The sequence below is a fragment of the Nicrophorus vespilloides genome, unplaced genomic scaffold (assembly GCF_001412225.1).
Source record: "Nicrophorus vespilloides isolate i.1.1-1 unplaced genomic scaffold, Nicve_v1.0, whole genome shotgun sequence".
Classification (NCBI taxonomy): Eukaryota; Metazoa; Arthropoda; class Insecta; order Coleoptera; family Silphidae; genus Nicrophorus; species Nicrophorus vespilloides.
The window spans coordinates 28515-44430 of NW_017097713.1; the positions used below are offsets into that span (position 1 = coordinate 28515).

The following is a 15916-nucleotide window of genomic DNA, read 5'->3' on the forward strand; positions in this document are numbered from 1 at the left end:
TACGTCTTTCTATACTAGTTTTTTTTTATTTATATAGAATTATTTACATTAATTGTCAGTGCATTATTATTTGCACTTGCAATTTTGGGTAGTAAAATTATATATTATTATTAAAAAATGGAATAGATTTATGAGTCAATTGCACTTTGTCCCATTTATATAATTGTTTAACAAGTATCTAGTATAGTGAATGCATTTCAAATTTGTATTATTGTTATGGAATACGTGCATCAATACTGTGTATAATAGTGTTAATTTGACGCTTAACTCAGTCCGTTAGAAATGCAAACTATATATTAAACAAAAATATAATATAATTGTTAATAAATACAACTAACAATTTTTAATTATAATTAATTACAATAAATAAATAAAATAATATAATCTAATTCATTTTTTATATATACAATAAATTAAACGTAGGAATTAGAAAACATTTATGAGTGATTTGTTTAAACTAATAGAAATAAGTTCATACTCATTATTTGATATAAAAACAAATTTAGTAATGATAAGTTGATAGAGTAATTACATTTTTTGATAATATTTATTAAAGAAATGAAATTTCTACCAATTTGTTGCAATTCATTTGGAACAAATTGAGTTACTAATTTAGATGTAGTTTAACATTTCTTATTGTTTCAATGTAATTAGAAAAGCAACTTCTTTGAATAAAACAAGTGGCTTCTTACGTTGTACATTCTATAATGGAATATGAAAATATACCTTTTGACTTCTTAATGCGTCAAGCGCATTTGAATGAAAGGAGGAAAAGCCTTTGGTATGTAAAATTTGTAATACAAGTTAAATACAAATTTATCTTACTGCAGTAAAAATATATATTTTTTGTAAAGTATTCTAAAAAGAAATACATTTTATTTCATATCATATAAAATCATATTTAAAATTTTTAATATATCAACAAAATTATCTTACATATGATTTCTTCAAAACACGATAAAATAATTGTAATAATTGTACATAATCGTTAAAAATTATAAAAATATATTTTTTTTTCTATATATCTCTGCAAATTGAAAATCATTGAATTTTGGTTTGCTGAGTGAAAAGTTAAAAATTAATAGACAACATTTTAATATTATGAAATGCATAACACTTTTATTTGAATATAAGGAGCAAATTCATTGTATTACTAAATTTTTAATACAAGTAGTTAGATATTTAAAAAAATTAGAAGAGATACAGTTTGGACATCGATATTTTCGTTAAAAATATATACATAAATTGTAGATCATCGAAATTTGGTTTGCTGGGTTCTATCTTTCGAAAGAAATTTATATTGACGTGAAGCAGATGAAAATTGCAGGGCAATGTCCCTGGTTGATCGCACTGAAATTGGAAATGGAATAGGAAATGTGTCGGCTGCGAGTCGTTAAGCTGCTGCCTTTCCGGTGTAACTACGGAACTACGGACATTATTGAGTTAACTCTTCTTGCAGAGGACTTCTCCTACAACACGTCCGTTTGGATTCATATAAACACAAGTTCAATATATATGTTTTAACAATTTTATATTTTATTTTCTAGTTGGTGAGCCAAGAAAGAAGATTGAGTACGAATGCATCTCGGACCATGGCAGCTATGTCACTGGGATTTATAGTATTGGTAACACCGTGGACAATACAAGAAGTCGTAGCAGCATGTACGGGGTCTCGAGCACCGGCAGGATTAGATTTCCTTGCCACGTGGCTGGCTTTAAGTAACAGTTTTTGGAATCCATTCCTGTACTGGCTTTTAAATAATCAATTCAGGCGAATCAGTAGAGATCTTCTTTTCAGTAGGGTAAGTCTGTGTTTTAATCTATTTATAATCGCGAATATGTTAAATGATTTTTTCCTTATAACCTATATTTGGTTAGAATGAATGCAAATTTGCGGAATGAGTCTGGTTGTTTGGACCGTTGTAATGCAACTATCATACATTTTTAAATAGTAATTCAAACTTTCGTTATGTTTAAAATAATGGGAATTGAAAATATCCATTATAATTTTATAACGTTAGAATTATACTTTTATATAACATAACTATAGTAAATGTTCACTGAACGTGTATTCAAATTATCATTTGTGATGGTGATTTTTCGATTTAATATAAATACATGCTTTGACATTTTTTTGTATACTTTTATTAGTTTATTAATTATAAAAATCCATTTTTATAAAAACCGATGCTCCGCTTGCCTCTAGAATAGATTAAAATTTCCAATCTAATTGCAATGAAAGTATGATGTTGTATACTCTATTGAAATGTTACAAAAATAGATTTGACTTGAACAGAAGACAAATATGAATGTTCCGTGCATAGTTGTCGATTAGTCCGGCTGACATCATTCTATTTTATGCGGATATTTATCATTTGAAATGCTGTAATTAAAAATATACTTATTATTGACCTACTTTATATGGATTTACATAATTTTAACGGTTTGCTAAAATTATTAAATTATCATTAAAGTATAATAACATCTAACAATCTATGGTAAAATTTTAATGGGAGCCGCACTTGACTCAACGTAGAGCCGTATGCTGCTCTCGGAACTGCATCTATCCACTTACTATAGAGTTTATCTTGCATATTATAGGTTTACAATAAAAATGTGCAGTGTTACCTTTGGAATTTGAATTTTAGGTAATAATTATCAAAATGATAATAATTTATTTATTTATTGGCCAAACATCGATACATAAGAAAAAGAGAAAAAAAAGTACAATTTATACATAAATAAATTTTATCATACAATAAAAATATATATACTAATAGACTGGCCAAATTGCTAACGACCGAGGTCTTTCCGCCCTAATTATCAAATTATTTTAAAGTTATTGATTACACATGTAAATATATATTATTTTGGAGAAGATCAGTTATATGGATTGGAGAGGAAAGATCGTAGATTAACTTCCACAATGGCGGCGTTCACAAGTCTCTTTATTCGGATCACGGTACACCGAGAGAGAGCGAGATACAGGTTACAAGAGAGAGCCACAGGCTGGAGTAGGGCGTACCGTACCGGGTTGGTACGTGACATCATATCCGGGCTGAAGTCAGCGCCACATTATGACTGCTTTCTAATTTCAAGTTAAATTGATCTAAATATGATTTAAATCTTCTTAACTATATAAAAAAATAGTAACGCAAAAATGTAATACGTAAAATTCTCAAAATAGAGTTGACAATAAATATTTATAAATTTTTAAGAAAGAAATTTAAATATTAAATTAATTTAATTTTTGTTGGGAGGATTAATAAATGTGGTCACCATTAATATGTAAATTATACTCACTCATACTTTCTTTTTATTAGCGAACAACAGGCGGTGCTGGTATAAATATGATCATATTGGTTTTCTAAAAAGAATATTTGCTAACCGTAATCGCCTATAACGATATTAATTGTAGTAATAAATATATACATAGAAATTACTACTATTATAATAATGCCAAAGGTTTACAAGTGGCCAAATAGATTAGCTGGAAACTTGAAACTGAAATAAAGAGATTAGCACAACTCCTTACATAACTTCTAAAATAAACCGTTATACGTAATTAATCAAGTGACCTGCCTAACTTGATGAATTAACGAGTAAATTAATGATATATTATATTGTATTAACATTTCCTGAATATGTGGTATTCATTTAGTTATTTTATGAATTTCACGTCTCCATTTTTATTTAAACGTAGTCATTATTAATGCATTCATTTATTGGCGATAGGCCATCAACAAAATATGTTTCTCATAAAATGTTTATTATAAGTTGGTTTAATTATTTCTAAGAGCACTTAAGCGGAGACTGGTGAAACTGTACAGTCCACTAACTAAGTGAGGACAGTGGAGATTCGAAGAAGTGTGTTTAAACCTTTATAATAGTAGTAATAGCTATTCCTTACCTAATATGGATTCAATTAGTCCGGATTTGATGTAGTCTTTTTTAAAAATTTGAATTGAGCAAAATAAAAATTGATTTGCAATAAATTATTATTTATACAACAACAAAATCTTTATATTAATGTAATAAACTCTTGAATTGTTTATGAGATTTTTCTACTGTAACTATAATTAAACAATAATATTTCACATAATATACAAATATCTTCTGCATTTCACAATGATCGCTTAACAAGAAGTGTTAAATATTTAAATCTTTCATTGATCCTCTGCATTTAATACATTTATAACATTCTGTTCATTGACATCTATTGATTGAGATACATAAATTAATTTCTTGGCTGATATTTTATATTTTGTAGGATAATTGTCGGACGTTGGATTTACATTGAAATATGTTAAATGATGCTTGCAATTGTGGAATTTGTTGTATATCTAAGCTTCTTTACTAGAAGTTATGTTAACATAATGAAGTATATAGTCACCTGATTAATGTTCGATGATTAAAAAATATCTTATAAATATCTAGTAATTTTTGGTTATTTGCGGTTATTTTTTACTGCTGCTCACACATAAAACTTTCTCTACGTTTTTCATTTCTAAGATATCTTTTTATTCGTGAATTATAGTATTTGCACTAAAACAAAATAATTTACTATTATAGAAATATCCCACAGAAATTTGTTAACAAAAACATAGAGAAACACGTAACACAATTTTATAATATTCAAAAAATTCTTAAGAAATTGGATCTAAAGCGGTTATTTAAAAAGTGTGTTTCTGATAGACTGTTTGATTAATTTATATCCTTTGTGCTTGTTAATGAGTTCGACTTTAAGTTATAAAAACAATATTCAATTAATAATTTAATTATATTTAAAAAAAATCTATAGAAGTATTTCCCAAAGTGTGGGTTTATATAGATTAGGTTTCTAAAAAGTGTTTAACAGTATGGGAATATAAGTATATAAGAATTTAAACTCTAAATCTTTGTTGGTTACTCACTTTAATTACTTTATATTTTCTCTTTAATATTTAATTATTTTGATCAGTTCGTAATCTAGCAATTATAAAATTAATAAAGTTCTTTTAATTAAAAGGGATGAATCTCAGAAATTATAATGCTTCAACAAAATATGCAAATACTTATTACAAATTAAATTAAGTACAGACATGTCTCAAACGTGTTGTTATGAACGATGCGCAATTATGCTGTTGTTGTCTACGTTTAGTCCGAGGTTAAAATCTAATTTATTCTATAGCTCTCGTGTTAATTACAATAAATAAATAATTACTTTAAAAAACATGTCACTTTCTCAGAATTACTTTCAGTTATTTATTCTCCGCTTATCGAATTACTACATTAAATATCATATAATATTTCATGTCAACTATAAAAACAAAAATCTATCCAACCAATTTCTCATACTTTGGAACACTTTCAGAGTCTGTTCACATTGTTGATGCAAGTAGGATTTATTGTTCTGCCAGTTACAATTCAGTTGATTTTTCACATAAATCAGATTCAGGTAATCAGATTGTATAAAAAAGGAAATAATAAACTTTTTGGAGTGGAAAGGAAAATTGGAATTCAGATGTTTAGGCTCAGGGGTAGCTCATTTTATATGCGTCCCTGCAATTCTACCCTAACATTACTTTTACGATTGCTGTCAAATCCCATACTTTAATACCGTAGAAATGTAAATAACATATATTATATATTGATTTTTTTTTATAAAATAAATATTATAACAATAATCGAAGTATTTTAAAACAACGATTATCCGTGGTAATTCGGGGATGTTAAAGCACGAATAATAGGCAATTTTATTGTTCAGCTTATAAAATAATTCAATATTAAAAACACGGTGAACCCGAACCATGGTATATTGAGACACGGAGACAAATATAAATTAATTACATTAAAATCGCTTCAAAATTAACAAGACAAAAATAATTATTAGAATTATCTTTATGGAGTTTTTCGTGTATTATTTAATAATATATTAATATATGGATCAAATCCTGGTTGCTTAAGCCCTTCAGTTGATATTTACATGGAATTATGACCAAGTAAGATGCAGAAGAGATTAGCGAGCGAAGTTGAGGCTGAAAACCATCAAATCAAATAGAACGTTAGTATTGGTGAAAAATAACAGCTCCAAACTAAATTACCCGCAATTGGCTTCTAAAAAAACATACAAGTGATAACCTTCAATTAACAAAAGACAATAATTATAACTAATTTAAACTTGAGCGAATTCTAAAACGAAATGGAAAACAAACAAGGAGACCAACCCGCCTTCCATGGCCCGCGTTTTATACCATGGAACACAAAATTGTGGTTTACCATGATGGAATCCTGCTTCGAAACCGCTAGAATTACCGCGGATTTGGATAAATATTCATACGCCTGAAGTGGGTAAATACGTAAATTTGAAAAACACATTGATCGAACGGACATGCAAGTCACAGGAGCAGAAGACACGGCAATTACTCAATCGTGAGGAGATGGGCGACCGCACGCCTTCAAAATACTTACGCCATTTGAGAGAATTGGCTGGAACAACTGTACCAGAAGACTTTATCAGCTTCCAGGAGGGAAACGACGACAGTCGTCAGTAGCGGCTAACGCCAACCACAAACATCTCTCACGCCGCTTATTCGTGACGGACAAGAACATGAACGTACGATTTCTAATAGACACGGGTGCTCATGTGTGCGAGTACCCTCGTTCTTTTATTCGCCGCCACAGAGATAAATCTTTAGCCCCCGGCAGAATTCGCGACGTTGATGCGCCTAGGTATCGCGAGGCGCTCAGAGAGTCCGTGGGCGGCCCCGCTCCACATGGTGCCAAAGAGTGGAGACGAGTGGAGCCGTGCGGCGATTTTAGAGCGCTAAACGCAAGAACCGTTCCTAACAGATACTCAGTGCCACACATCGAAGATTTTGCACATTCGCTGCGAGGAAAGACTGTTTTTACGAAATTAGACCTGGTGCGGGCGTACAATCAGAGTCGCAGAAGAAGACATCCCAAAAACGGCCATTACAACACCCTTTGGCCTTTTCGAATTCCCGTTCATGACGTTCGGACTACGAAACGCAGCTCAGACCTTCCAGCGATTCATAGACAAGGTGCTGCGGAATCTAGATTTCTACTATGTATACATAGATGACATACTAATTGCGTCGACAACAGAGGAAGAACACCTCCGGCATGTACGAGAAGTTTTTGGGAGACTGAGGGAGTACGGAGTAGTGATAAACAGTGCAAAGTGCGTCTTCGGAAAGCCCCAGGTAACGTTCCTCGGGCACAGCGTCTCCAGCAGCGGCACAAGGCCATTACCGGAGAAAGTAGAAGCCATCAGAAGATTTCCGCAACCAACGACAGCACAGGATCTCCGGAAATCCCATCAAATGGTCCGTCCAGACGTAGAGAGCTTTCGAAAGCTGCAAAGTGAGCTTAGCGCAAGCAGCGCTGCTGGCACATCCGCAAACCGGAGCAGCCCTTTCGATCATCAGCGACGCCTCAGATTTTTCAGCCGGCGCAGCTCTCGAACAGCGAATAGGCAACGCATGGGAACCACTGGGTTTCTTTTCTAAGAAATTCACCACAGCGGAGAAGAAATACGACAGGGAGTTACTCGCGATTTACTTAGCAGTGAGAATTCCTCTCCGCCAGTAAACATCCCGAACCCAGCGACGCAGCGGACTATATGAGACAGTTACGAAGGTCCTTTGAAAATTGAAGACCTGCAAACACCGTATCACACGGAGAACGAAAATCGTTCGTTTTTAAAGATCTGGCAACGGCAGGGCATGTATTCGTGCGTCACGACGCCCCGAAGAAACTTCTGCAGGACCCGTATGACGGTCCGTTTAAGGTTATCCGGCGTTTCGAAAAAACATTCCTGGTGGAAATCAACGGCCGACAGTCTAACATTAGCATCGACAGGTTAAAACCTGCATACTGCCTCAACACCGACTTGGAAGCCTCCGTGGAAGAACGACCACGGCCAGTGTTGTTTTTCAGGCAACAAAAGCCACTCGCATCATCACCACAACACCACGGTCAGGAAGCACCTCCTCCCGCGCCATCGCCACCACCATCATCGCCATCATCATCATAGCCATTACGAACCTGCTTGTCGACAAAAAGTAAAACTACAATTTCAGTCCCAGGAACGACTCTATTGGGTCGAAGAGTGTGATTTGTAGAGAGGTATCAAGCAGGTGGGCCATAAAAATTGTATTGTACAACAACAATATCGACAAGCTAGGCATCATCCGGACCTCAACTTGACGATTCTACGTAATTATTTTGCTCCACGGATCAAATTACTAGCAGGGGGTACTGTGGCGCTTACTTCAGCCCGGATATGACGTCACGTACCAACCGGGTACGGTACGCCCTACTCCAGCCCGTAGCAGATATACATGGAAGGGCAGGTAAGGATGATAATCGCTGAGGGTATATAAGCGGCCGCATATCTATAATCGCTCTCTTGTGTTATCGTTACCGTTACTTATCCGAATAAACATACTTGTAAACTTCTCCAAAGTACCAAGAGTGATGATGAATTGAATTTCACTAGTATGAATAATTTTAATAATAAATAAAAATTATTCAAGAATTTGAAAATGTCTTTATTTTACATACAGTATTTTTTTTTTGCCATAATTTATATTATATTTAAAAAAGGATATGATATAAGAGACTATTTATAGTGCAGATATTGATCATAAGTTATTATTTACTTGATCTAAAATACTTCGCAAGTAAATGGAAATACGTTGATAATATATTTGTTTGCTTGGAATCTATTCGTTTACACAACTCGTATATTGTTTGTTGCATATAAAAATATTATTTAGAAGCTATTTGTATTTTTGACGGGAATACAAATTGAAACTCAATAACAAAATAAAGAAACTATATGAAGTATTGAAAGTTATAGAGAAGATTAAAATTATTTGCTTTTATATAAATTATATTAAAATGAAATATTTATACTTTATTTGCATAAGTAAAAATTAGTAGTAGTTATTATAGTATTATAATAGAAAATATATATATTTATTTAACAATTTTTTATACATTTTTTTCTATATTGAATCTATTAAAGAATTTAAGTTAAAAATTTTGAACTTTAAATCTACCCTGTTGAAAGAACAACTCTTTTCTGAAAAATATAAGTACCTTAATACCGTATTATTTTTTCTGGAATATATTCCCAAGTTTATTTAACTGTTTCATTGTTTATTCCAGGCAGTCATATTCTTTGAAAGCAATCTATTTTTCAAGTTCAGACAGTTTATTTTATTTTAATATTACAAAAACATGTTATGCTGCAATTAATATATTAAAAATATATTAATGTGTTAAATAACACAATTTGGAAACGGAAACGATTTTTTTTATATTTGTAGGTTATATTCTTTAAAGTACTAAGGAAACAAATTAAAATATTTAAATAAACATATCAATCCTATAAAAATAAACCAGTTTTGAAACTTGCTAAAGCAAACATATTATTCGTGTTTTACGTTTTCATATTAATTTAAAAAAAATATATAAAAAACATATATTTTATTCAGTAGTAATAATATAGAAATAAATCTTAATGGCTTTAGCAAATTAATTCATTTTTATAAAAAATAATAATAACTGTTTAGACAAGGACAGACCAAAATTGTCAAACTCTTTGAATGAATAAAATGGGATTACGAAATTATTTATGTATGACATTTTCATTTCTGATATAATTTTGTTAGTAGTAATTGAAATTATTCATGAATAGTAAATTTAATTCTTATTTATTTGTAATCCAGACATAAATAATTAAAAACCATTCAAATGTAATTATAACAAAAATTTCTACAAAACTGAAGAAATATCAATTATATAATTTGTTGAGGAACTTTGTACGTTGAGTTTGAATTAATTATTCAAATTTATTAATGGGTCATAAGAATTAAAGTTCACTCTCACAAACAAACAAAAAAAATAATAAAAAAATCACTAGATGGAATGAAATTATATTTAAATATTACTTCATAATTATATTATTTGGGTTCAAGGATTTTTTACATCGACTGTATTAGGAAATATTCCTAATATTTTTTCGGTATTTGTAGTACTTAATTATACCTTGAACTATTGACCATAGTTCATTTTATTTTCTTGAAGGATAAACCAATATTTCTGTAATCGTTTGTGATTTTTCTGTTTGTTACGTTATTTTTTACAATAATATATTGTTTTGTACTTTCAGCTGCGGAATTCAGACTGTTCGTATGTTAATTTGTTTCTAAGAATGATTGTTTAATAATATGTAAATGCATTTGTTTCACTGCTCATATAGTTTGTGTTATGGTGATTTACCATAACATGATGATTTTTGATGGGAATAGTTTATAGCAGAGTTTCCCAAATTATGTTCCGCGGAATGAAATAATTGCTAAAGATACAAGAAATGTTTCTCTCATTTTTTCAAATTTTATTGTTTATATGTTATTTATGAAGGATTTACGGAGTGTACAGTTGCAGGAAATATTTGGGAAATCCTGGCATATAGAATTAATATTTTTAAATGAATTTAAAATAATTAATTTGAAGATCAGTATGAATAAATTACATTTTTTTTACCTAATTTCTACTTAATCTTTTATTGTTGGATTATCTTAAGTTGGTAATAATTATATTATTAATAATAATAAATATAATTTTATACTTTCCGACAGCAAATTATATTATTATAAAATTTGTAATCAAACAAATCATGGAAAATGCCTAAAAATATTTGCACTTGTAAATAGTTTCAATTGTAAGATTTCTTATGATAATTACAATAAACACATAATGAATTAATTTGTATAATCATTATAATTAGTAAATAACAATTATCTTATAGAATAGAAAAATACATATAAACTAAAGATTATAATAGGAAATTTTTAATTATTATATTGAATTATGGAGGAATGTTATAATTATTACATTCTCGTAATAAATCAAAAACGCAATTAAAAAAAATAATTTCCCACAGGTGAAACTCGGAGGACCTGCAAATGTCCGAAGAGGCCAACAAATCCCATACCGGGTATACCTAACATCAAAATAAGGCCACTTAATAAAAAGACGAGTGAGCTACCTAAAGACGTTTAGGACAACAGAATACACAGGCCGATAACAATACACGACCACATAGTGAACACTTAAAAATGCGCAGAGTTGCTGCAGCGATTTATAAACAACTTCAATGTTGAAACACACGTCTGTTTTTCGGGATATCATGTTTATGTTTTGATGTTCGACGTGGATGACCTGGAGCGGGAGTTTCATACGTGTATGAATTAGGGGACTGCCGAGTCTTTCATAATGAAGGAGGATAGACCGTGTTTGGACGATTTTTATCATTCTTCATTTCGAGAAGATTTACATTTATTTGGTTTTATTTTATAATTTCATCGTTTTTATGTATGATTTTTTTTGTATTATTTATTGTGACAATTTATATGGTTTTTGTATCTCTGGGCGGAAAGACTTACGGTTAATCCAAACATCTGTTGCATTGGATATTTTATGTTTACATCTAAACCTGAGATAATGTTACCTCTGATAACGAAGCTTTGATAAAACGAAGTTCGCAAATGTATTGAAGATTAACGACTTTTTCCTGAAAAAAACGACTCTTCTGATCCATCACGTTGGATAAATTAATTGCTGTCAAAATTGTATTTATTTTCAGTTGATCCGTATTTATAACCGTCCTATGATAGAAACATTATTATTTCTAAACTATTAATATAAAAACTATTAATAGTTCGTAGAAAGATGTCACTAAGTCATGTATATGGCCGGAAGTTATACTAGAAGAAGAAATTAACATCTAAGAAATTATAAGTGAAGTTATCCAGTCAAATCAATTGGTTTGAAAATGGCATATTACAAATTTGGTGGAAGAAGTAGAAAACCTTGTTAGCATACATGAAGTTCCTGTCGAAAAAAATGTTAACAAGAAATGATTAAAGAGGTTATTGTTAAGCAATCAGTGTTAAATTCAATAACTTCACATTAGACAGAGAAAAAATGCAATTAACTTTAGACTTATATTTTAAAGTTATTATTAAGTTGACTATTTATTTAAAAAAGCATTTCTTTCAAAGACAAAGTTTTTCGTTGTTTTTGCGAAGAAACGCCATACCATTCGTTAATCGAGGTATATTTGTATGTACATATCTCAACATAAAGAGTAGATTCATTATACTAATGTATAATTACACGGTAATACGCTATTTAATAAAAAGTTAGAGTATTGATATAATAAACTTTAACTGTGACATATATGCAACAAGAATTTTGTTTTAAGTTAAGCATTTATTGCGGAGGATATCCGACATGTATTTGCATCTCTTAAATTAAAGAGAATCGATCGTGCCAAGCAATAATTCTCTTTCTGTTCACAGTTTTTCTGCAGAAAGTCGGACTCGCAAAAGCATCAACAGCAGCACCAGCAGCAGCATAGCTGCAGCAACAGCAGTTCCGGCCAACTAGGTCATGCGCCCGGCTGTGATTTGGAAAGATTGTCCGAGAAGTATTGGGGCGAAATCCTCGAGAGGACCCTATCTTCGAGCTCATTGCATGCACTTCAGAGAGCGTACACAACAACCCACATGTCTTCCAGATGCAACGGTGGACCCCAGGAGATGAGGATCATGGACACGGCTGTTCCAGATTTATGAAAATCGGATAAAACCACACAAACGACATACCATGATACCGTTTGTGTGTTGGAAAGTATGGGAAGTTCCGCGGAGACTGCCATTGTGACTAAGTGAGAGAGTGTCTTGTACTTTATGCACGTGATTCGGAACACCTATGGGGTCACCAAAGACCTTTGAGGTTATTGATATTTCCATTCGTTTATTATAAGTGACAATAATAATCTGTAACAATTCACGCAATAATGAAGCAATAAGTCGTTCATTAATTACACATTATAGTAATTAATGCTGCATTTGGAAGTGAATGTGAGCAGAGCAGTTGCCTAAGTGGTCTATTAAACACTCGTGTACATACAAAATAAATAAACAAATAAAATTCCAATTAACGTAATAAGAGACAATACTGTAAATGTTATTACTGATTAGATTTCAGTGTACAATTAGAATGTCTGAAATCATACATAATTGTATTCCTAATTGGACATGGAGAAAGCTACAGCTCTAAGTGGGTGGTCAAAGTACATCCAATATCCTTTCTCCAATCAATTGTCCATACATTTAATATTAGCGAAACGTTACTTAGAGAATAATGAAACCAAATGAAATCAATTGAATCACGCACCGATTAGGAGTTTAAGATTCGTATAAAATAACGTGTAATCCAAACAATGTAATTAGCGGTTAGATATTTGTACCAAATTTATATTTCATCATTATGTTAATTTTTAAAATCAATAAATAATTCATCGGATTGAAATACGTAATACCATATGTTATAGCCTTAAAATGTATTCATTATAAATGCTAAACTATTCAAGGTTTCATAATGTTAAAGAAATAATTTCAAAACTACCGTCGATGTACTTCATTCAGTTGTAATCCTCTGGTGCTCTTATAAATACATGTCGATGGATTCATTTCCAAAATTTATATTTATAACACAGTCGTTTCAATAATCAAATTTCATATGTAGTTAACAAATTTTACAACAAACCAATCAAGCAAGTTAATTTGTACAGTGTTAATTATTATTATTAAGTACTTAACTAATTAATTATTTTCAACTAGTTTCAATATTATTAATTATCTTTTACATTGTAAGTATTTAATATTGTGCATTTAACTTCATTATGATATTCAATATTTCAAAGTAATAAATTAAAATACACTTAGTTATTAAGAATTGCAATAAAAGATAACAATAAATGTGTTGTTCGACACTTTGTTTTACAGCTTATTTTTTTCTTATTATATAAAACTATTACAGTGTTAAACAGCAGAATCCATCAAAGTCAATAAGAAGGCTATATATATTATTTAAACATCAGAAAACAGCAAACAAAATGAACAAGCTTGTGGTCAATTGTGTACTTTTTGCGTTCCTCGTATTGGATATTGAAGCTTTACATTTGCGTAAGTTTTATTAATTATATCATTTTTATTTTATTGCCTAACTTGAACGTATATTTTTTTAGCGAGTTACCTAACGGCATGCTCAAAGAATGATCCCAAATTCACCGAATGTGCAACTAAAAGTGCAAATGCTGCAATGAAAGTTATATCAATTGGTTTGTCTTTGAAATAAAATAATTGTGTTTTTTTTTTCTAAATGGTGTTTCCATTTTAGGTGATCCAACATTTAAAGTGCCTCCTTTGAAGGAGTTTAAACTGAATGAAGTTTTTATTGATAATGGTGAAACTCTGAAAATTAAGTTCACAGATGTCATCATATCAGGATTAGAAAACTTGGCTTCTAGCTCCGTCAAGTAAGCTATAAAAATTAACGGTTACTTAATATAAACATTATTTTGTTTACTACCAGTTTTGATTTCGAGAAAAAACATGTTCGCTTCATCACTGAGACTCCATTAATGCAATTGGATGGACATTATGACATCAGTGGAAGAATTTTGGTTTTACCAATTTCTGGAAATGGAACATCACAAATTAAGTTTGGTATGATTGGTTCAATTTTTTTTTTCAGATGACTATACTTTTTTTTTCTGATAGATGGCTGCCATTTTATATATGATTTTGATTACGATTTGGTGGACATCGAAGGAAAACAATATGCACAGTTGAAAAATGACAACATCGAATTTACACCTAAGAAGATTCATTTCGATTTCAAAAACTTGTTCAATGGAAATGTACAATTTGGTAATTATAATTAAATTGATTACATTTAATTAACGATGAATGAATAATTAGTTTATTAAACGTGTTATAATTTAAATAAAACACGTTTTAATTTAATTATTATATTAAATTTTCATCATAAACATTAAGATTTTATTTTATTTATTTTTATATAAAATACAAGTTTATTCTTTACAAATTTTTGTATGATAATAATATATAAATTATGTTTTAGGAACCGAAATGAATAAAGTTTTGAACGAAAATTGGGAAGAAGTTGGTAAGGAAGTGTCTCCAGCTATAAACAAAACGATCAAAACCATAATTACTTCAGTTTTCAATAAGTTCTTAAGTAAAATACCTTTTGATGAATTAGTAAAAGACAACTAAAAATAACTTACAGTAGTTTAGAATTATATAATATGAGAATTATAGTAATTATATTATATGGTGTAAATTGGAATACTTACCTGTATTTATAGGCGGTATCTGGCGAAATTGTGCGTGACAAAAGCTATGTGAAGGGAGAGGAGGTTTTAATAGAAGAACTGTATTATTATATAATAAATGAAATGTAATTTTCTAATGTATTTATTCTTATTAAACAATAGCATTAAAATGAAGCGTTTAAAATATTTTATTATAACAAAGAAACATAAAACAGGAGCATTTATATCTTCTTTACATTGTAGTGTGTATACTTGGTTGCATACATATCATATATATTCAAAAATACATCAATACCTCGCACAATCGGTTTCACCAATATCCTGGGACTGTTTGAAACCAATGATTTTAAAACCTTATAAAAATAGACGATAAAAAACGATAATTTATATGTTAAAAATATAGTTTTGTACTATTTTTTTTAGAATTTATTTTGCTCCATTAAAATTTAATTTGTCGCGAAATTTATTAAAAATAAAATATTTTATTCACTGTCTTATTAGATGTCTTATACAAATTAAATGTTAGCAAAGAGTTGAAATATGTTTCTTCTAAAAAATATTTTTTTATATTTTTATTTATTGAATTAGTAAATGTTTTACATCGATTTATACAATTACTTTCCTAAACTAGAAAGAAGCTGTCAATATTATTATATTCTTTTTATTACAAAAACTCCTTATTATACTTGCATA

General features: G+C 30.1%; 2 protein-coding genes across 2 annotated transcripts; both read left to right on the forward strand.

The window, feature by feature from the left end:
- The first annotated feature begins 1266 nt into the window (after positions 1–1266).
- LOC108560793 (5-hydroxytryptamine receptor 1-like) lies at positions 1267–13650 on the forward strand. Its single transcript, XM_017918473.1, has 3 exons — positions 1267–1478; positions 1548–1802; positions 12378–13650. The coding sequence occupies exons 2-3, from the start codon at positions 1593–1595 to the stop codon at positions 12651–12653; spliced, it is 486 nt and encodes a 161-aa protein (XP_017773962.1). The 5' UTR covers positions 1267–1478; positions 1548–1592; the 3' UTR covers positions 12654–13650.
- A 261-nt stretch (positions 13651–13911) lies between these two features.
- On the forward strand, positions 13912–15301 carry LOC108560795 (protein takeout-like). Its single transcript, XM_017918476.1, has 6 exons — positions 13912–14048; positions 14111–14203; positions 14263–14401; positions 14458–14591; positions 14646–14795; positions 15010–15301. The coding sequence occupies exons 1-6, from the start codon at positions 13979–13981 to the stop codon at positions 15162–15164; spliced, it is 741 nt and encodes a 246-aa protein (XP_017773965.1). The 5' UTR covers positions 13912–13978; the 3' UTR covers positions 15165–15301.
- The last annotated feature ends 615 nt before the right edge of the window (positions 15302–15916 follow it).